The sequence below is a fragment of the Lepisma saccharinum genome, chromosome 19 (genome assembly GCF_977018435.1).
Source record: "Lepisma saccharinum chromosome 19, izLepSacc3.1, whole genome shotgun sequence".
Taxonomy (NCBI): Eukaryota; Metazoa; Arthropoda; class Insecta; order Zygentoma; family Lepismatidae; genus Lepisma; species Lepisma saccharinum.
Genome location: NC_139247.1, coordinates 55,987,895 through 56,014,102, shown reverse-complemented (window position 1 = coordinate 56,014,102; position 26,208 = coordinate 55,987,895). Strand labels below are relative to the sequence as shown.

Here is a 26,208-nt window from a genome sequence, read left to right as displayed (position 1 = left end):
GAGTCATTGCCCCGATCCGATGAAGACACAGGGAGAGACAATGCACCAGGAATCCACGTGCTCTTCTCAGAAGAGAAGGCGGGGCGAATCGGGAAAAGAGGTGGACGGTTACAGCGACCGCGCTTGCTCGCAAAAGTTTTCCGCCAAAACTGGGAGGGCGACAAGGGGGAAACTCTCGCTATACGAACAGATCGATCGCGTGTAGCGTATGTGCCGGAGAATAGCTGGACAAGTGGCAGTTCTCGGCCAGTATGCCGGTGTGTTTACCACGTGGAAGTCAGCTTGGCATGGCACGGCGACGAGGCATCACGGTTTGACTCCCAGACGCTGTGGTGGAGACGAGGACATCCTTAAAAAACAACGCCTTGAGTGGATATCCGCATCCACCAGCATGAATTCCTTCGAAGTTGAGTTGTGAGTTGCAAAGAAAAGAAAAGAAAGTGCGTCTTGTTATGTTTTGTTGTTTTTGTTTAATTTTTTTTGACATGTGAATGATTCGTCTTGACAATGGATATCCGGAAGAAGTACTTGCTGTCAATACTTTGGATATTACTTTTAGCCCGACCAGAATCTGAAGGTATGTATACCAATTATATTATCACATTAGATACATTCAACTGCTGCCATTTCTAAAACGTGACAATGTGTTAAAAACAGTTTTCAGATATCTGAGATGTGAAGTACAGTCACGTACACTTCCGAAACTCAATGAGATTGTTACAACCTGGAAGTGAACGTGACTGTACTACAATCCTACGATACTAACAACTTATTTGCTCCTGACCTATAACAAAACTATCATTAGCTTTACGTATGACTGTCGGAAGAATGATCAACTACTTTGACGACAATCGTCAACAAGTTGTCGAGATTACCTTTCCTATGATATACAAATTTGCTTGCTGACACATGTACAATATATTTTATTAAAATATTAATATTCTTACTAAAAAGCAAGTTCGTGCTGCGTGTAGTGCATAATTGCAATATTATTTATGGTAAGAATCAGAACCAGGCATGTCAATATTACAAATAATACATTTTTTTTTAATTAAGACATTCAATTTTCAAATAAACGTAAGCACATATAGAATTAATCTTGTAAAGCCTTATTTAAAAATAATAGAATTGTTGTTTTGTGTAAACATGTGCGGGCGTCAAAACCACATCAAACGAAAATTCCCGAACGGTCCAAAAATAAAGCAATGTCACACCTACGGGTTGGGCCAATTAGCTATCTACGTTAGGTTAATGACATGCCTTTATTTTAACGGCTTGTGACTGTGCTTTATATTCACAATTAACAAACAACATAGACGCTTCTTGTTCAGAATTAATTGTGAACAGAATGCATATTTTACGATGAAGTAAGTGTATTCTACATAGAATTTGAAATACAACATATCGCGTACATCTAACATTCGAATGAAGTTTCGTTGTGAAAATTGTATAAATCAATATGTTAGTTTTCTAAGTAGACAAATCGAGATAACAAATACATGAAATTTTTATTTTATCGTCATTTTACTGCTCAATATTATGTGTTAGAGATAGGCCAGTATAATATTGACTGTTACTGCCAATTGTTTGTATTTTATTGGCAGATAGATCAACCAATATATCAATGATGATTTACGTTATTAGCGTTGCTTTTATTTCACTTTTGGCTAATCGCGACAATGAGGATGAGTGATAAGCTGAGAATCGAACTCTGGACCCCTGTAATAAAGATATTAAATAAATAATTACATGGAAAATTAGTCTCCTCAAGTTCACGGAATTTTAATAAGACGCTATTGTATTTTGTATTTTGTGAGTTATCAAGAAATATAAAATGGTTAACGTGGTTCACTCGAACGGACCACACAGAAACAAAATATGTAAACTGACACAAATATGTTGAATCCAGTAACACATTAAAGTAAATAAATTGCTATTGATGCACTTCTCGTGCATCAAAATACACACACAGATGCATAAAAGGGTACTCTTATGAGCTGCAGTTCCGTGCGATATACTAAAAAATGCATTAGCTGAGAAGGCATCCATGATTCAAAAAATTTCTCTAGGTTCACCAAATTATACACTTGCATGTTTGGTTCATTTCGAGATATCGAAAGTTCTAGATGTATCGATTGTTTATTTCGGATAATAATAAAAATATAAACAGGGCTATTAAAATAAGAATATTTGTTGTAAATTAATACAATGGAGATGAACCACTTATCAGTATGAAAAGCAAGACAATATCTGGGGAATAAAATCTTCATATCTGTGGCGACGCTGAAGCTCTGGCTCACTGCACACATAAGGACAAAACAGGATAAGAGAGAACCACACAGATGACTGTTACGGTCTCAGCGCCAGGATTTCGTTAGCCTGCGAGAATGCTGTTTCCGGGGTGTGCTGCAAGTGTTGAGTTTTTGTTTCAACTTCACTTTATGCACAGATAGACTAACCGAGATTGGATTAGGAATTTTCAAATTTGAATCCGAACCACTATGTGCCTCCATCGGGTATCGAACCATGGACCCCTTGTTTATGAGACAACAACGTAACCACTACGCCATTTGGAAGGGCAGGGTGTGCTTTGAGAAAGAGAGAACAACAAATGATTAGCATCACGCGATCCTCACAACACACGTACTTAAAAAAAAGTACGTATACCATAATACTGGTGCAACACTTATGTTTTGAGATACAATAGCGCAAGAACAGAATTTCCCTTATGAAATGCTTAATTTACACAGGAAGAAAATATTAAATTGTTAGCCTGAAATAGTTTTTTGTAAAACTTGAAGATCGAAGTTAGTTAAACATAGTCCCACTTAATACTTTACGTACAGAAATATTCATCGCTTTATAAAACCGAAAATTGACTAAATTTTCTCACATTCAGTTTCCATATTTTTATTTATCGAGCCACGGTTAGTACTATGGCGGACGCCAGCGAAGCAGTTTTCGAAATTTCCTCTCCTTCGAAAAACCGGCATAACGCACCAAAATCTGTAAACTTACATTTTCTTAGAATTCATTCTGAAGTTTGTACATGAATCTTCGTTGAGTTTGCTTTCGTTAATGTCTAGACAATAGTTTAATAGTCTTACGTAGCCACGAAACTATTGCAAATATCTAGACATTATTAGCGAAAGCAAACCACAGGAAGATTCACATGAACGCTCTAGAAGGAGTTCTAAGCAAATTTTTTTTCAGAATTTGGAATAACAAAACTTTTTCGACAGGAGAGAAAATTTCGAAGACGGTTTCACTGTCCTCGGCTAAAGATACTTGAATTTATCGCAATCAAATAGTACATTATCTTGCCCGACAATTATTATGTTTTATTTTTTCACACATATCGAACAAGTTCTTGAACAGTATCTACAACAATATATATTTTATCATCTACCTTGTTACTTTATTTCCCGAAGAACACGGCAAGTTATAAAATGAAATGACTATCTGACTATCTCGAAGTTCATTAAGAAATGAAAAAAATAAAGTCAACATATTTATAGAAATGTAATACTGGATATATATTAGTAGAAACTGTATATTAACGACAAAATTACTTTATAAATATCGTGTGTGGATGTCAAGCATCTGCAATTTCAAAAAAACTAAAGTAAACAGACATCTGTTGACATTTGTAGTAAACTTTGTACTCTTCAACTACTAATATACATTGTCTTTTCGTTCGTAAGGGTTATGGATAAATGTCACGTGAGTTGTACTTAAGTACATCAAAATATATATCTAGCAATTTTAAATATCTTATTCAAAACTTACCAGCAGAATTTGCAAAATAACACTCCTATAATAAAAACGATGTAAGGAATTCAAATGAATAGTGCAATTCTTGATTGCTTAGTAACCTAGTTATAATTAATCAACAATTATATTAAGAATATTTTTTAAAATTCAAATAAAATTTTGGTTTATAATGTATTCATGCTAATTTCTGGTAAACTTGTCTCCCGTCTTAATTTTTATAAATACGTTAAACAAAAAGTTGATTTATTATGTTAATAGTAATATTTTTACTTCCTTACGAATTCAACCATGTGCACCAAGAAATCTTAGGAGCATTTCGGAGATACATTAGAGTTAATATAATCATAATATAATGGATAATCCAGAATATCGCATCCCATTTGGCATAATCTCGTTTCGCCGAATGGCTTATCAACACCTGCCAATCAGATCTGACAGCTGTCCGCCATTTTAGGCAAAATGCGATATCGCCTTTCGTCTAATCCCATTTCGCCTAAACCGATTGGAAGGGAAATATTGCAAGTGAACGTAAACAAGAAACAATGAGGAACATATGCCTGTGCTAATTACGAACAGTCACATGAGCCAATCAGGTGTTGCTCTTAAAAAGGAGCATTGTCATACAATCTAACAGCCGCGGTCGTTTTTCGTATTTACTATAAGATATAAGTAAATATACGCAAAGTAACACATTTACAAAAGGAGAAATACCAATATTTAAACGAAATATTGAGAAAAGTATATTTGAAGCAACACGAATAGCTATAGTTACTCTTTGAACAAAATTTTCATTGTGAAGTTAGTAGTTTCACTTGTCAATAAACGATTGTGCCCTTCACCATTATCAATTAACAGAAAGCTAACCTAACATAACTTAACATCAAGATGAGCTATGGATGAATGAATATAATAAAGCAGAGCACGTACCTCCCTGTTGAGAGACCGTTAAATTTCCCTCATTTGAAATTCGCCAGTTTAGGCGAAATGGGATTTGGCGAAAGGGGATATCCCGTTTCACCTAAAATGGCGGCCGAGCTCTAAATCACATTATCTCATACTGATTACATGATCGCTAAGATGAGGAGGAGTGATGATATGATGAAATTGATGAAGGTACACAAAGAACAGCAATGCAGAGGTCGAGATTCGAATCCGGGATCCAGTTCCAGTTGTGTAGTTAACGATTATCATATTGCGGTAGCTAGCAACGTGGGTTTGAACACAGCGGAATGTTCTTGTGTTTGTTAACAAATGTATTCTTGGTTCATCCGTTATCCCATCGTCACGATTAAACTCAATATCTGGAAAACCAACGTAACGCAAACAAAAGATACAAATAATAATATTTAAAATAACTCATCTTCATGTCTATATTTCCTAGCACTGCATTTACCATTTATGAAGCACTGAGGAAATAACGCAGGTTTGATTACGTCATAGCGAAACATTGAAGACACGGATATTGTTTGTTGTAGCCTGTGTAGATATCTTGTCATAGGTAGTGATTGCTGCTACAAGTGTTTTAAGCATTGCCATTGGGGTGTCACTTATCGGACAGTGTGGGTGGAATGCGTTTGATGTTAGGTTAGGCTTGTTGGGTTGGTTCTCTTAGCACAGGCTAATAGAACAATTTTTAGGGATTAGGTAAAAAAGACGACGAAAAATAGTTATAGCAGCAATACCGACGTTTGTCATATTCACAGATTTAAATTATCATTTCGATGTGACATTAATTGAAACTGAATATCTAGATTTCTATCCGATTGTTTTACAAATGTCACCAGGGAGAGACTGTTTACATTGAAGTAAAATTTCTGCCATCCCGATATTTTACTTTCTGTAAATAGATACCTTCACCCTGAAATAATCATAGTGAAGATTAATGCCGTGTAAAATTGCTTTAGCTTATTTGCAAAACAGAAAATGAAAAATGTACAGATATGATTTTCTTTACCGATGCGAATAGATAGTTAAGTTAGTGTTTTAAGTCCACTTTATGCACAGTAAGGCTAATTGGGACTGGACCTACAGTTTAAAGTGGGATCCGAACCACTATGTGCCTCCATCGGGTAACGAACCCGGGACCCCTTGACTACAAGGCGACGACGCTACCACTGCGCCATCGGGGAGATCCGATACGAATAGAATACGAGTATGAATTTTACAGGTAATGTTTTAAAAAGTAGAGAGTGACTTCCGGTTTATAGGCAGCGAAGCATATTCACATCCCTCATCAGTATTATAAACCCTATCATTCTTCAATATGATTTGTTAGAGTGAACAAAATATTTTTGCAGATAGAAAAATCACGGAATGACATATACAGGAGAAACAATTCACAGGCTATTTATAAACTAATATATAATCGTTAATAATATTTAAAATGTTATCGGTATAATGATTGATACGTAAGCCACTTTAAATGAATTAGCTAAGAGACTGTACTTTTAAACCAGTTCCGAGACGTCAAACAATAGTTAGCGACCACACTGGCAGAAGACTTTGAACGGTTGATTCACATTCTTCTCCACGGACGTTACAGATTCGATTCTAGTCTGGGCATGCATGAATGCTCCTTCATTATCTATTTAATCAAATCATCATTCATCCTCCTTGCCGGACCCTGTGGTTCGAATCCTGCTCGGGCTTGGTTCTTTGTGAATGTCCATTCATCAATTTCATCATTTCATCACTCATCCCCATCTTCGCAAATTAGCCAAGAGGCACAAAACGCGAAGTAAAATAAACTAAATCAATGAATTAATCAATCATCACTCATCCTCATCGCTGCGGTTAACAAAAACTGGAAGAAAAGGCAAGCTAAATAAGACAAATACAAATTTTAAAAAATAAACATATTTTACAGGTTAATCCATTTAATAACTTAAAATGAATGAACAATTATTTTTGTTTGCTTTTATTATAGTAGTATTATGTAGCCATGACAAAAACTTATTATCGTATTGGGAAGGTCACAGGTTCGATCCCCGACTATCTTTGTTTTCTAGTGATTTTCTACCATTTCCCTTTTTAAAGAAAGGCTTATGTCTAAGAAATTTTTGTCACTTGTAGTGCAGAATTGAGCTATTTTAATACATGACCATACGCCATTTCCTGATTGGTCGGAATGCCGAAAATCGGTGAATGTTTTCCAAAAATCGGGATAAATTTATTAACTCCGATCCGAATATACGTATAAATTTCATCCACAGCGACTTGTAAAAGTTGAGTGTGTGATGAGCAAATGTTGCTAAAAGAATCCACATAAAAGAGCATTTATGATCCAAAAATAGTACAAAATGGCCCATACAAATTGACCAATATATTTTTAAACATTTCCCTATTATTAGTTTCTTAAAAGGTAATAAGTTAATTTTAGAGAACAATTTAATGGATGGTTGTGCAAAATGTTTAAATTAACTGCAACTTTTTCGGAAAGGTTGGATAATGCCTCCTGGACACACTCTTTAAGAAACATTACGATTATTGCAGAATCGGAAGATATATGGAATTTAAAATCAGTTTATAAAAAATAATTTTATCCTGTATTGTTATTGGAAAGAAAAATTTCAGTGGCTTTTCACAATAAATCTAAACTAAAATGAACAATAAACACTCGGCGGAGATTGTCAAGCTATAGGAGTAGAAACTGTTGTTACAAATCTAATTTGTTTCCTGAAAATGTTGCTTGCTTAGGTATGGGAAAGCATTAAAGAGGAGAAATATTTAAAAATATATAAAATCTCAAAATATAATAAAAAATGCCATTGCTTTCCAGGAAACTACTGAAAATGCTCAAAATGACCCAATAATTGCCCAAAATTAGACATTCCTCGAAAATAACGAAAATTGAAAAAAAAAATGGCCCAACAAATTTCCTTAAAAGTGATTGTACTATTCACACAAAATAATAACAAAATTACCAAATGCTTTGCTTTGTGATGAAACTTTCTTCATCACTTGCCATGAAAATAAAATTAGTTTTCAATTATTTTGCATGAGACAATGGATTCCTATTACGTAAGTGAATAAATAGTTTGAAAATGTAATAATTTCAACACAGTGTTGTCATCTCTTTACACAAGAATTCTACGCCATCTATAGGCAAGAAATCGAAACATTACAGTTTAAGCATATCCCGCTACAATCCTTCCAGCCTAGGCACTCGATTAGCTCTCAAGTTATTCCAAGAACTTACAATTTCCGCCGCATGACGCTGATGTCGGACCTGTCTGTTTCTACAAAGACGCATCTAAAGCAGGTGATTGATTTGTTTTATTTTACTTCGCTTCTTGCCAGTTTTGGCTAATTTGCGAGGATGGAGATGAGTGATGATATGATGAAATTGATGAATGGACTCTCACAAACATCCATGCCCAGGCCAGGTTCGAATCCGGGACCCCTGGCGTCGTAGCGCGATGTACTAACCACTCCGTCACGGGGGCCGGCCTAAAGCAAGTGAACTTTACGACTAAGGGACTTGTGAATTAAGTATTTAGGTCTTTCAAATATTTCTGTCGTTGAGGAAGCAATCCATTTCAACACAATTGGAATGAAGAATCTGCAGGCAAGTTCACTTACGTCTTCAGAATGATCATTATTCGTTGAACAGAATTTCTTGAAGGTTTCGCTTCAAAAACACTCTGGGTAAGAAAGGCACAACATTTTCGATGATTTTTTTTAAATGTCCACGAAACACATATGAAGCTGGTCGATGGATAGCGCATCATTCGCTTTTGTCGCTTTTATAAATTAGGTCCGTATAAATGCCGATATTTGTGCGTTGCATTTGGATCAAGGCATGATTTGTATAATGTAATGATTAAAAATCCAGCCACATAAAAAAAGGAAGTTAGTTGTACTGATTTTTGCCGAGAAGCTCAAAAGAAAGCGAAAAATAAATGAATAAAATTAAATAAAAACGTAACAAAGTTATTAATTTATGTTCTGAGCAATAAAATGAAAATAGCTTATCCCTGTACTAAATTGTTATGGCACATTGGCGTATCCAGCGGGAGCGAGTAGGGGCATTCCCCCCCTGGAAAAATGGTCGTGAAAAATGTCATTTGGTTCATTGTGTTTTTTGACGTAAAAAGTAAAATAAATGTTATTTCTAAATAAAACATTTCCACAATATAGAATCGTTGTTTGACCCCTCATGATGATGCAGACTAACAGAGTGAGGCAAAGAAAGACCATTAGAGGGTGGGATGGAAAGAAGACGAGAGCAAACAAAATATGAGACAAGAAAGACAATTGGAGAATGAGAAAGGAAGAAGTTGCCTGTTAAGAGAGTGATACATAGAGGGGTGATAAGGGATTGGGACAGGAATAAGTTACGGGCTAACAGAGTATGAGACAAGAAAGACAATAAAATAATAAGAAATAAAGAAGATACAAGATGAGATAAGAGAATGAGAGACAGAAAGGGGAATAACAGATTATTTGACTAGAAAGTTCAAACGGAAAAAGACACGAGAGAAGACAAGCAAGGAAAAGATAATTAGGGGTAAAAATAAAGCGGAGATGCGAAGAACATAAGGTCAGAAAACAAGACAAAAAAACAGTAAGCGGGCAGGAATAAGATACGGGCTAACAGAGTATGAGACAAGAAAGTCAATAAAAGAATGAGAAAGAAAGAAGATACGAGATAAGAGATGGAGAGACAGAAGCGGAATAAGAGATAGAGACTAAAAAGGTGAAACGGAAAAAGACACGAGAGAAGACAAGCGATGAAAAAGAGAATTAGGGGCAAAAACAAAGCAGAGAAGCAAAGAACATAAGGACATATGAAAACCAGTGAATAAAATATGCTCTACATATGACATTTTGTGCACTGAAGGAAGTCACATACACTCCTCGGGGTGCACACACGACGGCACCATTTGAAATGAACAACAAGAGGACGCAACAGCAACAAAAATACATTGAAGAGGAGGACTGTCACAAAAGCAATACACTGTCCCAACCATTCACACATTTATCCACCAGGAGTCGAACTGGAAAAAAAATAGACTCTTCGATACACGGACAGTTTTTCCAATAGTCCCATACGTCACCAGCATATGCCCATTATTCTCTGCATGCATGCGGTTTTCCCCCCATGAGTAATTTGTAGAATGAAAGGGTGGGTGAGCATTGAGGGCTGCGAAATCCCGTTTTTTTGCCCGCTGTGCAAGTGCGTTTAATGATGGGCTGAAAGAGTTTATAGCGACATAAATGTGCGCTAATTTTAGCTCATTGGCATTTCACTTTTCAACTGCATCATTAGTCCACGGGTGTATTTACAAAGGTTAATAACCAGCGCTCGTGTGGGGATTTAGTTCGAATCCGAACCGCTATACGTGCCTCTAGCTGGAGTTAAACCCTTGATCCTCGGACCGAAAGACCGGGTGTTCATTAATTTATCCACCGATGGAGAATGCCTTTTCGCTTAGGGCACACTGGCTATACATAGTTGATCCGTATACAGCGAGTTTATAATAAAATTAATTTTAATAGGGTTATCATAGGATAACCGGGTTGGCGGACGAATACATCGAACCATTCCAATTTGTATACAGGGCGAGTAAAAATGATTTTACCGATTTTATGAAGACACCCTAATGTCAACTTCTCTATTACGTAGTAAACCGTGGCCGAGGATGACTAATGAAGAGATGAAATTGAAGGGACATTCACAAGGGATATCCATTGCAAGGTCGGGTTTCCAAACCGGTAACCGAAGTGGAAAGTCGACCACTTAACGCACTCGGACACCGAGCCGGCTCATGCATGGATACAAGAGAGAAAGAGAGGGAGAAAGAAGGATAGAGAGGGATAGAAAGAGAAAGGAGGAGAGAGAGAAAGAAATGAAAAGAGAGAAGAGGAGAGCGAAAGAGATAGGGAGGAAGAAATGGATAGAGAGAAAAAGAGATGAATGAAAGAGAGAGAGAGAGAGAGAAGGAAGGAAAAAAAGTGAGTAAGAGAGAGGTAGTGAGGAAGAAAAATAGATAGAGATAGGGAGAAAGAGAGGGAATGAAAGAGAAAGAGAGAGAGAAGGAAAAGTGAGGAAGAGAGAGGTGGTGAGGAAGAAAAATAGAGATAGGGAGAAAGAGAGGGTATGAAAGAGAGAGAGAAAGAGAGAAGGAAAAGTGAGGAAGAGAGAGGTAGTGAGGAAGAAAAATAGATAGAGATAGGGAGAAAGAGAGGGTATGAAAGAGAAAGAGAAAGAGAGAGAGAGAGAGAGAGATAGAGAGAGAAAAGGAAAAAGTGAGGAAGAGAGAGGTAGTGAGGAAGAAAATAGATAGAGATAGGGAGGAAGAGAGGGAATGAAAGAGAGAGAGAAAGAGAGAAGGAAAAAGTGAGGAAGAGAGAGGTAGTGAGGAAGAGAAATAGATAGAGATAGGGAGAAAGAGAGGGTATGAAAGAGAAAGAGAGAGAGAGAGAGAGAGAGAAGGAAAAAGTGAGCAAGAGAGAGGTAGTGAGGAAGAAAATAGATAGAGATAGGGAGAAAGAGAGGGAATGAAAGAGAAAAATAGAGATATAGATGAACAGAGAGAGAGAAATGAAGAGAGGAAGAGAGCGATAGAGATAAGGAGAAATAGAGATAGATAGAGAGAGAGACGTGGAGATTGAGAGAAAGACTATCTTCGCGTTTGCCCTTAACATCTATTTCATCAGTTGATCATCGCGATTAATCCAAGGGTAGAAGATCGACCTAAAACAACCATAATAAAATGACAAAAAATATTCATTATTAACAATTAGACAACAGCCTTATAAAAGCTGTCACGTGTTCGATTCTTAATTTTTTTTAAAAAAAATATTGTTAATTTGTTTTTTGTTGTTTAGCACATCCACTCTTCTGTGCATAAGCGATACAACGTCTCTTTGCTAGAGACTATTACCGTGCTGCCTGCATACCAGTGACAAGTATATTCCCTAATACGCTCCAATGCACTTCATTGTTCCCATTACATGAACTATTACGGCACGTAATCCGATTTCCCGCTGTGAAACTGATGATTAGATACGTATTGCATGGCAACAGCTAGCAATTAGCCACTGGATGTACCTCCTTCCGCTAATCATGTTGAATATTCTATATTCATGTCCGGCACGAATTAATCTCATAAGGTGTTTGCTTTTTAATGAAGGATCGGGTTGTATCGGCAGATCATGTCTCCTAACTTGTAAAATTAGCTCCATGTGGCTTTCTGTAGCAGGAAAAGGTGTTTTGGTCAACACTGATTTGTGTCGCGTTGTTGCATACAAACCAGGATTAGAATTGCTGTTTTTAATCGGTTTTGGTATTGTTTTACACGCTGTTTGGGCTTATCAGGGTTGCGTTGCTACATCCTGTATGCATTTGCGGGCATTTTGTTATGTATATGTACAGTCACTATACAGGATGCTACCTAAAATTACCAACTGAAATATTTCGTGAACAATAATAAATATTGAAAAATTACTTTCACATATATAAAGTTATGAAAAGAGCTCATGAAATTAGTCCATACAATACGTTCAACTACGTAAGGAAGTATAAATTTCAACACAAATTTACGTTATTTTAGATGGAAACCCTATATTATTTTAGAGCAATTGAAGGTAGAAAAAAAAGCTTTAAGAATGGTCTTTGTTACATTACAATACGTCAAGTGGTTCTCAAGTAATTGTAACGTGCAGTTGCAGATTGAAACAAACATCTCAACGTTGATTCGTGTGTAGTAACAAACATGCTTCCCAGTGGCGTATCCTGGATTTTCATAGAGGGCATGCTGTAAATACATTTTTTAAAACATATATATTATGGAATGGGGGATAGCATTATACGTATTCAATAGTTGACGATTTGCACATTAACATTACTAAATATTGCATAACGTATAAAGTAATGAAATAGGGATAGTAAAAGATTAAAACTCACCAGGTTTGATGTCTCATGTGGAAGTCTTCATAAAATTATAAAATCACTTGATATTTATAAACAGTTCATATTTACATTGGAGATTCACAATTTACGTAGGTTTGTTTGGCTTAAGCAAATAACATTATAGTAGAGGCCTAAATTACAATCATATATTCAGGAACAAAAGACCAGACTTAATTAAAATAATTTAATTGTAAATTCTGCTCTTGTGTTTTGAGTGGTAAATTCCCTTATAACATCTTCGTAAAATGATGGCAATGCTTTAATTTTCAGAAGCAGCTCTTCTTCAATGGATAATACGAGTATAGCAAACGCACTTAATCTTTCTTGCGATTGGGTTGCTCTAATATAATTATTAATTCTTCTTAATGCTGAAAATGATTGTTACACTGATGCAGTTGAAGCTGGTATTGACACAATGAGTGTAGCCAACTTGTAAGTTTCACTCATAATGTTATGAATATTGTTCGTGTTCATATATGGTACTAATTCATGTACAGGTTTATTTTCAAACTCGGGAAAGAATAGAGAGCAATCAACTCATTCTTTAGCTTTACAAAGTCAAATAATAATAATAATCCTGTATCACAACCTCTGTTTCATTTTCCGTCATTTTTAAAAATATTTCGGAAAAATACTGCACTAAGCCAAGTGGAACTTTGAAAGAGGCCCAGAAATAAAAATAAACCAAACTTTAAACTAAATGTGCATTGCACTGTACCTCCAAGGAAAAAAAACAACAATCGCTGCAACTTCTTTGTTCAACGAAACAACAAGCATACTGTTTTCTGTAGCTGTCACCTCACCGCATGCAGCCAACGCGATATTCACTCATAGTAAGTGGGAAAAAGCGAAGGGAGGAGTGAAGAAGCACGCGTTGCCCACGTTAAAATCTTCATTCGCTGATGCGGTACATCGGACAGCGTGCTCTGCGACGACATTAATGAGCATTTCTACATTCTAATTTCTTCATATAGGAGAAGTATTTATTTTACACGAGAGCGCTCAACTTAGCTTATATTACATTTCTTGGATCTGACGTGAAAGAAAGTAATAATTATTTTCCCACAATTGACGCATGCGCCGCATGCATCGCATGCTCCCAGAATAAGCCTCTGATGTTTCCCCTTTTTGACGTCATTCGCATGTCGTAACATGCAGGTTCCCCCTTTTGACTGTACGAATTTACAGTCAAATGGGGGGAACATGTTTGTTACGATACACGAATCAACCTTGAGATGTTTGTTTCAATCGGCAACTTCAGGTTACAATTACTTGAGAACCCCTTGACGTATTGCAATGTAACAAAGACCATTCTTAATGCTTTTTCTTCCTTTCTTCAATTGCTCTAAAATAATATAGGGTTTCCATTTAAAATAACGTAAATTTGTGTTGAAATTTATACTTTTTTAAGTAGTTAAACGTATTGTATGGACTAATTTCATAAGCTCCTCTGGTAACTTTATATCTGTGAAAGTAATTTTTCAATATTTATTGTTGTTCACGAAATATTTCAGTTGGTAATTTTAGATAACTCACCCTGTATAAACTTGGATTTCAAGGTCATAAAATATCCATTTCCCCGCAAACGTTATGCGTGTTGTATAACTCTGCGGCTGTGAGTAAACTTCAAAAGCAAGTTCTGCAATTTCCGTAGAGTTATACAACAGACATGCATTGCAGGGAAATGGGCTTTTCAGGATACACTTGTTTCATTTTTATTGCCGTTGACTGTACATATACATAAACACACATACAGGATGTGATAGTACATCACTGACAAACACACACAGCGTACAGATAATGCCAACATATCTTTCTCACCGAAAGATAAGTGGATTTTAATAGCAAATGATTAATGGCAACTTTTACCACCGCCGTCAAGTTAGGCGATTGGCGTCGTCACTGATGGGGGCATGAACCTACGATATCCAGAGTACCAGACCGTCATGGTTACTAACATAAACTATTTAGGTAGTTTTGTTAGTGGCCGAAACAAAAAAGTGAAAACAATCATGTGAGAACAAACTGGCGTAGTGAAGCAAAAAAAAAAAAACGCCCCTAGCGACCATTCCCGAAAGTTCAAGCACCGGGCAAATTTGTTACACGAACTAAATGATGAACCCTCGTGTAAATGAAACTTTTATAAATTTCACGAGAGTGTAACACCAGGCGCCATTACCAAAATACATGATAATGAAGTCAGTAAATTTACACACACACACACACACCCCAACACAAACACACATACACAGACAGATGACCGACGCGTCACAAGGGGGAACAACATATCTGCAAGTGCAAGCTGGTGAAAAATAGGTAGGCACGCTCGGAACGAAGATCACACGAACTCCCATAATGCAACTGGACAACGGTCAGCGCCTCCATGTGGCCGAAAGCTCAAACACAAAAGCGTTGTCAAAGGACAAGTTTACTCTGTGGGTTCAACGCCATGCAATCATTTATGCAATCTAAACAGAGGTGAATGATCACAATTCGAGTTGTTGCATTGCGATGTGAATTTCTGTGTCCCATGTCGAATGTGGAAGTAGTTCTTTAGTTATACGGTTGACAGAAGCATCAAGAGTTGATAATCGTGGTGTTAACCAAGCTTATATTAGCCTGTTACTCAAATCTATGACACGTACATATTTCAACTGTCTCCCTCTTTTGTTGTCTATCTATACCCCTTTCTAAGGTTCTATTTTCTTTTTCTTTCAATTCTCTCTGATTCTTCATTTCGGTTTCTTTCTTTCCTTTATTTTATATCCTTATCATGACTTCATGTTCTGTCATGCTCTCTGTATCTATGTCAATCTCTCTCATTCTTAATTTATGTGTCTTTCTTTCTTTTAATTTCTCCTTTTCATTACCCCTTCTGCATATCCTTCTTCATTCTCTTTCATTTTTCATTTCCCCTCTTTCTTCTTTACATTCTCTCTTCTTTCTAAAAAAAACACCCTGCTCTTCATGTTCTCTGTATGTATTTATTTCTCTGCCATTCTTCATTTCCATCTCCTATTACCCTTCGTTGTCTCTCATTTTCATGTTATATGTATCTGTTTCATTCATTCTCATTTTTCATTCCCGTGTTTTCTTTTCCATTATTGCCCATTCTTTTCATTACCTCACATTCTTTCATTCTTCTAGATCTCCAACTATTGTTCTGTTTTTCATTCTCTCTTTTCCTCTTTTCATTCTTCATTTCTGTCTATTTCTTCCCTACATTTTCTCGTCTTTTTTACAAACACCTGTTCTTTCATCCTCTCTGCATGCATTTCATTCTATCTCATTCTTCATTTGCATCTCTTACTTTTCCTTCATTTTCTCTCCTCTTCACTACCTCTTGTTCTTCATGTTATCTGTATCTGTTTAATTCATCCTCATTCTTTATTTTTCCTGCCTTCCTTTCCTTTATTATCAATCCGTTTCATTACCTCACATTATTTCATGTTCTTCGCATTCTCTGTCATTCTTCATTGTCGCCTCTTTCTAACCTTCATTTTCTTTTCTTTTTAATACTTCCTGTTCTTTCATGTTCTCCGCATCATTCTTCATTGTTGTAGTGCGCTGTGCTAATCACTCCGTCACGGAAGTCTGCTCATCAACAACGGTTTCATTCGCTTTCATTTTTGTTATTCAGCGTTGCTTTTCTGCCACTCATAGCTAATCATGGAGGAGCGATTATATGGTGAAATTGATGAAGGGACACTCACAAATAACACATGCGCCCAGGCCTGGATTCGAACCCGGGACCCCTGCCGACTCCGCCACGAGGTCGGCTCATCAACAATGGAAACTTCTTTTTGTTGAGATTAGTTTGTCGATGACAATCAAAATTCATGAACAGATTTAGAATTTATTAATTTTTATTATTTTCTTAATGGGGGCTATGACCCACTGAATCCTCTTACGAAACCGCCACTACAGTACATCTCTCCCTGTTACCTTCAGCAACATTTTCAGATATCTGGAAATACGCTTACCCTCTATCTTGCACTGATATCACACACCCACACCCCTCGCACGTGCGGGGAGACTCAGCCTACCCTGCCCCCTCTCCTGGCTCTCGAGTCTGTTTTTGTCACCAGCAAAACCTAACCTCGACGGAAAGACTACGGAAAAGCCAATTGGCTCTGTTTGGGTACCGATTCCGCATCATGGTATTGATCTTTAGTGTGTGTATCTAGTAGGAGGAAGGTTTGTTCCTTGGGCTTCCAACAGCCACGTTCGTTGTCAAGCGTTAAAGTCGTTCCCTTCCATCGGCTCTAAAAACCCTCCCAAGATCTCTGATGCTTGGGGCAAACAATTGATTGGCCTCGTCTGTTTGAAGGCGTCAGAATTGTTCCTTCTGGATAAAGTGCTATCTTGGAGTGTTCCTCTCTCTCTCTCAACCAGACTAGGAAATCATTGAAGACTGGTGAGGGAAAGATCTTAATTTACACACACAAACACACATAGTGACGCCGTACCGTCAACTTTTTTCAGTAAGGAATAAAAACCAAACATGCATGTGTGTCTCTGCGTGTAACTACATGAAAGCACGATCATTTGTTAACATTTTAGTTTGATATATATTGACATCATGTTTGCATGTGATTGTAGAAAAAAGCTAGAAAAAAGATAAATGAAATAAGTGGTAAAAAATGAGAAGAAGAAAGAGAATAAAAGAAGCCACAAGAGAGAGAGAGAGAGAGAGAGAGAGAGAGAGAGAGAGAGAGAGAGAGATTAAGAATTAGAGAAGCCAGGAAGAGAGAGAAACTGGGAGAATTAGAAAGCAATCGAGAGAGAGAGAGAGCGAGAGAGAGAGATATTAAGAATTAGAGAAGCCAGGAAGAGAGAAAAACAGGGAGAATTAAAAAGAAATCGAGAGAGAGAGAGAGAGAGAGAGAGAGAGAGAGAGAGAGAGAGAGAGAGATATTAAGAATTAGAGAAGCCAGGAAGAGAGAAAAACAGGGAGAATTAAAAAGCAATCGAGAGAGAGAGAGAGAGAGACAGAGAGAGAGAGAGAGAGAGAGAGAGAGAAAGATATTAAGAATTAGAGAAGCCAGGAAGAGAGAGAAACTGGGAGAATTAGAAAGCAATCGAGAGAGAGAGAGAGAGAGAGAGAGAGAGAGAGATATTAAGAATTAGAGAAGCCAGGAAGAGAGAAAAACAGGGAGAATTAAAAAGAAATCGAGAGAGAGAGAGAGAGAGAGATATTAAGAATTAGAGAAGCCAGGAAGAGAGAAAAACAGGGAGAATTAAAAAGCAATCGAGAGAGAGAGAGAGAGAGAGAGAGAGAGATATTAAGAATTAGAGAAGCCAGGAAGAGAGAAAAACAGGGAGAATTAAAAAGCAATCGAGAGAGAGAGAGAGAGAGAGAGAGAAAGATATTAAGAATTAGAGAAGCCAGGAAGAGAGAGAAACTGGGAGAATTAGAAAGCAATCGAGAGAGAGAGAGAGAGAGAGAGAGAGAGAGAGAGATATTAAGAATTAGAGAAGCCAGGAAGAGAGAAAAACAGGGAGAATTAAAAAGAAATCGAGAGAGAGAGAGAGAGAGATATATATAGATTAAGAATTAGAGAAGCCAGGAAGAGGGAGAAACTGGGAGAATTAGAAAGCAATCGAGAGAAAGAGAGAGAGAGAGAGAGAGATATTAAGAATTAGAGAAGCCAGGAAGAGAGAAAAACAGGGAGAATTAAAAAGAAATCGAGAGAGAGAGAGAGAGAGAGAGAGATATTAAGAATTAGAGAAGCCAGGAAGAGAGAAAAACAGGGAGAATTAGAAAGAAATCGAGAGAGAGAGAGAGAGAGAGAGAGAGAGAGATATTAAGAATTAGAGAAGCCAGGAAGAGAGAAAAACAGGGAGAATTAAAAAGAAATCGAGAGAGAGAAAGAGAGAGACACAGAGAGAGAGAGAGACAGAGAGAGAGAGAGAAAGAGAGAGAGAAAGATATTTAGAATTAGAGAAGCCAGGAAGAGAGAGAAACTGTGAGAATTAGAAAGCAATCGAGAGAGAGAGAGAGATGGAGAGACATGTGTTTTTTATTAAGAACAACAGGCGAATGCCCAATTACAGTGTTCTACATTCCTTGCTTTGAGTTTGTAAATTTACAGTTTGATAAGAAATATTATTGTGCAGAAATGTAAATAAACATAAAACATGTCAACGCTAAATTATATGTGTATACAACAGTTAACAAACCGAGTTATAATAATACATGTTAATTGAAGAGAGTGGAATAAAATATTTAACTATTATCTACAAAAATAGCCTACATGAATACAAGATTTCAATTATTAAGTACAATGCACAACGTATTTATCTTTACACTCAGTATTTCAGATCTTTACCACCATGTACAATATATATATATATATATATATATATATATATATATATATAAATATGAGATACTAATATAATATATTATAAATTACATAAAATATGGAAATAAAATAAACACAGTATAAATCAAGGATAGAGAGATGGGGAGAGAGAGAGAGAGAGATGGAGAGAAAGAGAGAGAAATAGAGAAGCCAGGAAGAGAGAGGAGAAAACGAGGAGAAACAGAAAACGAGAGAGAAAGAAAGAAAGCAAGAACAGAGAACAGAAGGAGAACGATAGGAAAACAGAGAGAAATGGTAAAAAAGAGAGGAAGGTCAGGATGTAGAAAGAAGATAAGTAAAAAAAGGGACAAAATAGTTACAAATAAAAGGGAGGGTAGATTCTTACCAGAAAAGAATCACAGTTGTTAAACGTGAATTATTACATGATATACATAACTACTGTAAAATTACTAAATAGTTAAAACTATATTGGTTATTAAATTTTTAAGGAATTAATTTTATACTTTTACGTGTATCAGACATTTGTAAAGTAGCAAACCATAACAACTGGTCAGAAATGTAAATAAATTACAAAATAGTTTAAATGGTTTTATTATATAAATATTTTTGTTTACGTTTTGCTTTCTATTAACATAAATATTAAGAGACCAAGCACAATAGAAGTCAAATAACAATGCAATATAGATATAAATGATCTCAAATTGAAATTTAAGTCCACTTTATGCACAGCTAAACTAACCGAGACTGAACTTGCTTTTAATGTGCGATCCGAACCACTACGTAACTCCAACCGGAACAACTTAATTACAAAGCGACGACGTTACCACTACGTTATCGGGAAGACCTAAGAAGCCAAGCCTCCATTACTCCATATGAACTTTTGCACACATTTTGCAGCTCGCAAATCATTCGCTGCTTGCCTTGTATTTACCGTATGCAAACATGGAGACAAATTTCACTTAGAGTGTGTTTGTCTAAGATGCCATTAGGTAGCGCTGTTGTCTTTGCTTTATACGCTTCCATTAAAGTTCATTAGAGGAGAGAGACCTTACTGAAAATCAGGATGTTGATGTGTCTCATGGCTGAAATTGAACCATAGGAGATAAAGCCTTCGATTGGCCATCTGAGATGTTTGAGGTTCAATGATACCGGATGGCTAAGTTTTAGCCTGCAATAATTAGTGACGTCATGCCATTGTCAATATGTAATAACTGACGACGTTAACACATTGTCAACATTGTTGATAGTTGCCCTAGAAATGACAAGCGTGTTATTCGTGGACTTGGCAATCATTTCTAGTTGACGAGAATTGGAAACTTAGGAAGGTTAGTGGTAGTTCCGCAACTATTATGATAATTTTCCCATACTATCCTTCGCATCCAATATATGCCACAATCCGACCCCTTCTTGGTGTATGTTAAGTGTTGGTTGCTTCGTTTATATCCCGTACGTCCCACGATATAAACTTCTTCACTGTACATGGGTGTGCTACCTTAAAGTTTGTAATTTTGGAAATATTTCTTCTACTAACAAACAGTAACAAAAAAGTCAACCTTTGTTTCATATGGAAAGAGAGCCAGTGAAATTGATAGAGAAATAGAGAGAGAATGGAAGGTAGGATGAAATACAAATAGAGAGAGACTGAGAAAGAAAGAGAGAGAGAGAGAGAGAGAGAGAGAGAGAGAGAGAGAGGAGGGTAAGGAAGAAGGGGAGATATTACAGAAGTTGAGATAATTCGAAACGGGGAAAGTATGAAAGAGAGGAAGAAAGAAGAAAAACATAAAAAACAGAAGATAAAAAGCACACAGAGAGAGGAAGAGGGAATAGAGGGCAGAGATAGATAAGATAAATAAAGAGAAAATAGAGGTGATTTGAGGGATATGAGAAGGTACAAAAGGAGAGAGAGAGAGAGAGAGAGAGAGAGAGAGAGAAATAGAGAAAGGGGGAAATAGAAATAGAAAGAGGGAAAGAGAGAGATAGAGAGAAATAGAGAAGGGAAGAGATAACATAATATGTAAGAAACGAGAGGATGTGAGGGATATAAAAAGGTACACACACACACACACACACACACAGAGAGAGAGAGAGAGAGAGAGAGAGAGAGAGAGAGAGGTGTACTAAAAAGAGAGAGTTAGAAACGAGGAAAATTGGAAAAAGTGTAAGGAGTAGGAAGAAAAGAGATAAGAGAAAAACGAGGAAGATAAAAGGATACAAATGGAGAGTAGGAGGATAAATAGAAGGCAGAACTAGAGAACAGAAATAAAAATTTAAGAAATAGAGAGGTGGCGTGAGGAATATAAAAAGGAAAGAGAGAGAGAGAGAGAGAAAGAAGAGTAGAGAGAAAAAGTACAGAGATGTGAGGGATATAAAAAAGGGTGTAAAGAGATTAAAGGTAGGTAGGCAGATAAATAAATAGATAGAGAGAGAGAGAGAGAGAGAAAGAAAGAGGGAGAGGGAGGGAGAGGAGGCGAAAGGGGAAGAAAGATATAGAAAAAATATAGGAAATATGAGAGATGTAAAAGGTATAGATAGATAGAGATATATAGAGAGAGAGATAGGAGGGAAGAGATAAGAGGAATATAGAGAAGAGAGAGATGTGAGATATATTAAAAGGTACACACACACACACACACACACAGAGAGAGAGAGAGAGAGAGAGAGAGAGAGAGAGAGAATAAATATAGAAATGATAAACAAAAAGAACAGGGGAAAAGACGAGCAAGAGAGAAAGAGAAGTACAAAAGAAGAGAAGTAGAGAACGTCATAAATGTAGCAAAATAAAAATAGATACACATAAAGATCAAGATAGATAGATAGATAAAGGGGAGCAAAATAGAGACAGAGAGAGTTAGAAAACGTTTCTGTGTGCGATGTGGAGTTTGTGCATGGCATATGAGATAAGGGACTAACTTGAGCATCATCCAGACCGTTATCCTAGTTAATGGTAACCGCTATCAAGGGACGAAAACTTACGGTTTACAGACTTTGAAATTTTGGTCTCGTACATTTAAAGAAACTTTTAAATAAAAGTTTGGTGTGTCCCAGGCTTATTGTGGGTTTCATCGGACACAGCGGAGCGCCATTAACATGACTTAAAGAGAGAAGACCAAGCAGTTGTTATTGCATATTTTGCATGCCAAGGGAAGGCTAATGCACCATCTGTTGTTAATAAACACGCGTGAAAGTAAATATTTACTAGTTAGAACTGCAATTCAAGTAGAAAATTAATTAACTTTCTTTGAGGTGGAGTAAGTGCATTCAATTACATGCGTCAAAACCTTAAAAGTGCAATAAAGGTTGGACTATATACAGCTCAAATGTACATGAGGTATCAGCTGTTATTTACAATACGATCTCAAGGCTGCAACACTAAGCAAGTGAGTTTCAAAACGCCATTTTGGTTATTTTAAAGATGGCGCCTCCTATACACACTTGCAGCGGTGAAGAGGAGTGGTTTTTTGGCCTGTCAGCCTAAAACTTACATCGAACTCATTTTCGCTTATGTTCTGTGACGCAACGAATCTTTTAACGACAATGAAAATGAATGAGTTCCTGACACTGTACCAAGAGTTAACGTCTACAGCAGACTGGATGCAATGCTCAAGCTGGATCCATTAAACTTGTTCAGTGTATCCTGATAAGAGCTCTGGCTGTGGAAGAGTGAAAAAATGGAACTACAGGCTGCCAAGTGAGGAGCTCAACTGTTCTATTCAGATCGCATTTCCACTGCACCATCTTACACACCCATGTGGGACAGATGACTAATAGCTAATCTTCTTTTGCGTGCATATTGTCGCTACATGGTGATACAGAACTTAGCCATCGTATATTTTTATTGTTCCTGAAGAACTGAAATATGATTTAAATTACATTACATTCATATATAAATGAATTGACTGAAAATATGCGCCATCTCTCCTCACTTTACTATAAGGTTTTTCCTAATAGACTGAACATTTTATGTCGCTTCTCTCTCTCTCTCTCTCTCTCTCTCTCTATTCGATTAAGTGCTTGATTGATTGTTTTGTTTTTCTTATTTTGATTTTCTGCCACTTTTAGTTAATGGCGAAGAGAGGAATGGTTCAAATTGATGAAATGACACTCACAAAGTACACCCATGCCCGGAACGAGATTCGAACCTGGGACCTCTGGCGTCGTAGAGCACTGTGCTAATCACTCAGTCTCTCGGTTCTCAATCACAATGCTGCACTTGAAACTAGGACCCCTGACTTCCCAGAGCGTTGCGCTAACGACTCCGCCACATACAAGATTAAACACTTCTGCAATAGATTTGAGAAGGCTCTCTCTAGACAGTACAAGATGCCCACTGACTCCTATGAGGCTGAATGTTAGGTGGTGTGCATATATTTCCACTGTTGTCCCATGCAGAGTGATAAATACAGTGATTTTTCTAAGAGCAAGCAACCTGAATATACACTGAAGTATACCAGGTTGCATACACCATAAGGATGCAGGAGGTTAATTAAAATGCAATTGCATCGGGCATATTTAGTTGATCAACTACAGCCACTCTTTTTCATGCCAATTCTACAATCAGAGTTTAAACTACGAGTAACATTGACATATAACGCCCTCCGAAACAATGGTTACATTTTTTACCAGCTACTTTGTAAAAATAAGGCACGCTTATAACGGAGAAACACATATTCAATGTTTCGCGGAAAACGCTAATTTGCGTAGGACCTGGAGGCTTTTGTAAGCTTTGCCAGGCAACACTTGGCTTTGTAAAATCACTGCAGCGCCTGTTCGCATTTGATGCTGCGAATATCTGACACCAGCTCGTCATTGTCTGTAACACAATCTCTCTCTCCCACTCCCCCCGTTTTCACTTAGCTTGATTGCGTGCATATATGAAGGTATGTAGCACAGGATGCAGGGGTTTAGACGCGCACTGGCTGTTAGAGTAATGGGAACCATATTACAGTTGGCTGTATATTCATGAGGAGATCACACCCTGCTTCTTGCTCGCGCAATTGCTTCATTTGTTTAATTACATCTGTAAAGGATCCCCTCCTGATTCTCTTTTCCTTTGAGATTGATCTATATTATTTTCGTAATCAATTTCTGTAGTCGACACTACGTTGTTTCAAACGTCCCCTGTTCTGAATTTTTAATAACTCTTGTCAATGTTAACGGACGTAATAAAAAAACACAGTGACATTCGCACTTCCCAAATAATAAACAAAATAAAAAATCTACCAAAGTTTTAAAACAAAAAAGAATTCTTCACAACGCAACTGTACATTTCACTGATATCTATTCCATATTACTACCAGGCACACATTTGAAACTATATTTCGGGAAGGGTTAGAACCGAGCTCTAGCATGCAATAATAATAATAATAATATTAATAATAATAATAATAATAATAATACAGTGTATAATTTATAATATTGATGTAATTAACACTATTATTACAATTGGTCAAATAAACAGGTAAAAATATAGACGACCTACGTGGCGGAGTGGTTATCACAGCATGATACGATCCCAAGGGTTTCGGGTTATCGTATTATTATTAGTAGTAGTACCCATGAATTTTCGCAGGCACTGTCAACTCAAAGTCGTATAATCCCAATCTATTCCTTATTTTTATGTAAGTTCTGCGAAGTATTTAGCAAGGTTATTAAGCAAATGAACAGCAAAGCCATTTTCACGAGAAAAGCCTGGTTAATATTTAGCACGGATTTGAAACAAATAAACACCAAATACGCTGTTAAGGGAAAAGCCTGGTTAATATTTAGCACGGATTTGAAACAAATGAACAGCAAATACGCTGTTAAGGGAAAAGCCTGGTTAATATTTAGCACAGATATTGAACAACTGAACAGCAAATACGCTGTTAAGGAAAAAGCCTGGTTAATACTTAGCACGGATTTGAAACAAATGAACAGCAAATACGCAGTCAAGGGAAAAGCCTGGTTAATATTTAGCACGGATTTGAAACAAATGAACAGCAAATACGCTGTTAAGGGAAAAGCCTGGTTAATATTTAGCAATTGAAACAAATGAACAGCAAATACGCTGTCAAGGAAAACACCTGGTTAATATTTATCAAGGATATTGAATAACTGAACAGCCAATACGTTGTTAAGGGAAAAGCCTGGTTAATATTTAGCACAGATATTGAACAACTGAACAGCAAATACGCTGTCAAGGGAAAAGCCTGGTTCATATTAGCACAGATATTGAACAACTGAACAGCAAATACGCTGTCAAGGGAAAAAACCTGGTTAATATTTAGCAGTCATTAAACAACTAAATAGGAAAGACATTGTCATAGGAAAGGCCCTTCTAATGTTTAGCAAGGATATTAAACATATCTAAAATAAAAATGAAACACCTTATTCTAACCTCAACTCTACTGCCATAATTTCATGAAACAGTGTTGCTACTTTGGTTCATATTTTTATACAAATTTAAAGAAAAACACCCAAGAGCTGACGAGGAACTTCCATTAAAGTCATAAAGTTCACTATTTAGCATCATACTTATATAAGTTTAGAAAAGGTATCCAATAAATTATCCTCAAGCTGTGTGAACCACCAAGGCAACCCTTTTACGTCTGCAAAGTAACAACCCCCTAACGCAGGGCTGCGCATACGTCTTCCATAATATAAAACTTCCCTGTGCAACAAACCTAGTTTTCAGGTAGGCAAGCCAACCTTTAACTCAACTCTCGTACCACAGACATTCATAAATTCAGCAACTTTTCACCATACCTACATGTAAGACACAAATAGCTGAATTATTCAGCTACGAAATGATTATTTCTCGTACGCCGAGAAGGTGTTTTGCATGTAACTCCCCATATTCCTAATTCAACTTCCGTGTGAGGAGTTTTCGTTCGTGATGAATTATTAATTACTCATAAGTCTTGGTGTGGAAACACGTTGGTTTCATGACGTCATGGCGAAGGAGGGCCCAGCTGCTATTCAGTTTCCGAAAGTTCCTTAACGAAATCTGAGTTTTTGTATGTGTTCGTTATTCGATACGTTAAAAATACGTTTTTATACTCCAAATTTAGCATTTTAAACGTTATATTTATTCAGCATTTGTTAGTATAAATGTTAACAAAATTTTAACCAAAGGTTAGGTCTTAAAAGCCTTCGGATCTCTATCATAAATAGTAGTAAGAAACATTTACAGATTGTAACTATAAGTTT

The 26,208-nt window shown here is 36.7% G+C and overlaps 1 protein-coding gene across 1 annotated transcript in view; it reads left to right on the top strand.

Annotated features, from left to right (window-relative positions):
• Positions 1 to 261: 261 nt before the first annotated feature.
• The window catches only part of LOC146003029 (opioid-binding protein/cell adhesion molecule homolog), a 640,597-nt gene continuing 614,650 nt past the window's right edge, over positions 262 to 26,208 (top strand). Inside the window, exon 1 of the mRNA XM_083141192.1 lies at positions 262 to 577. Within this exon, the coding sequence (XP_082997318.1) occupies positions 508 to 577 (70 nt within the window). The 5' untranslated portion in view covers positions 262 to 507. The remainder of the gene's footprint in view (positions 578 to 26,208) is intronic.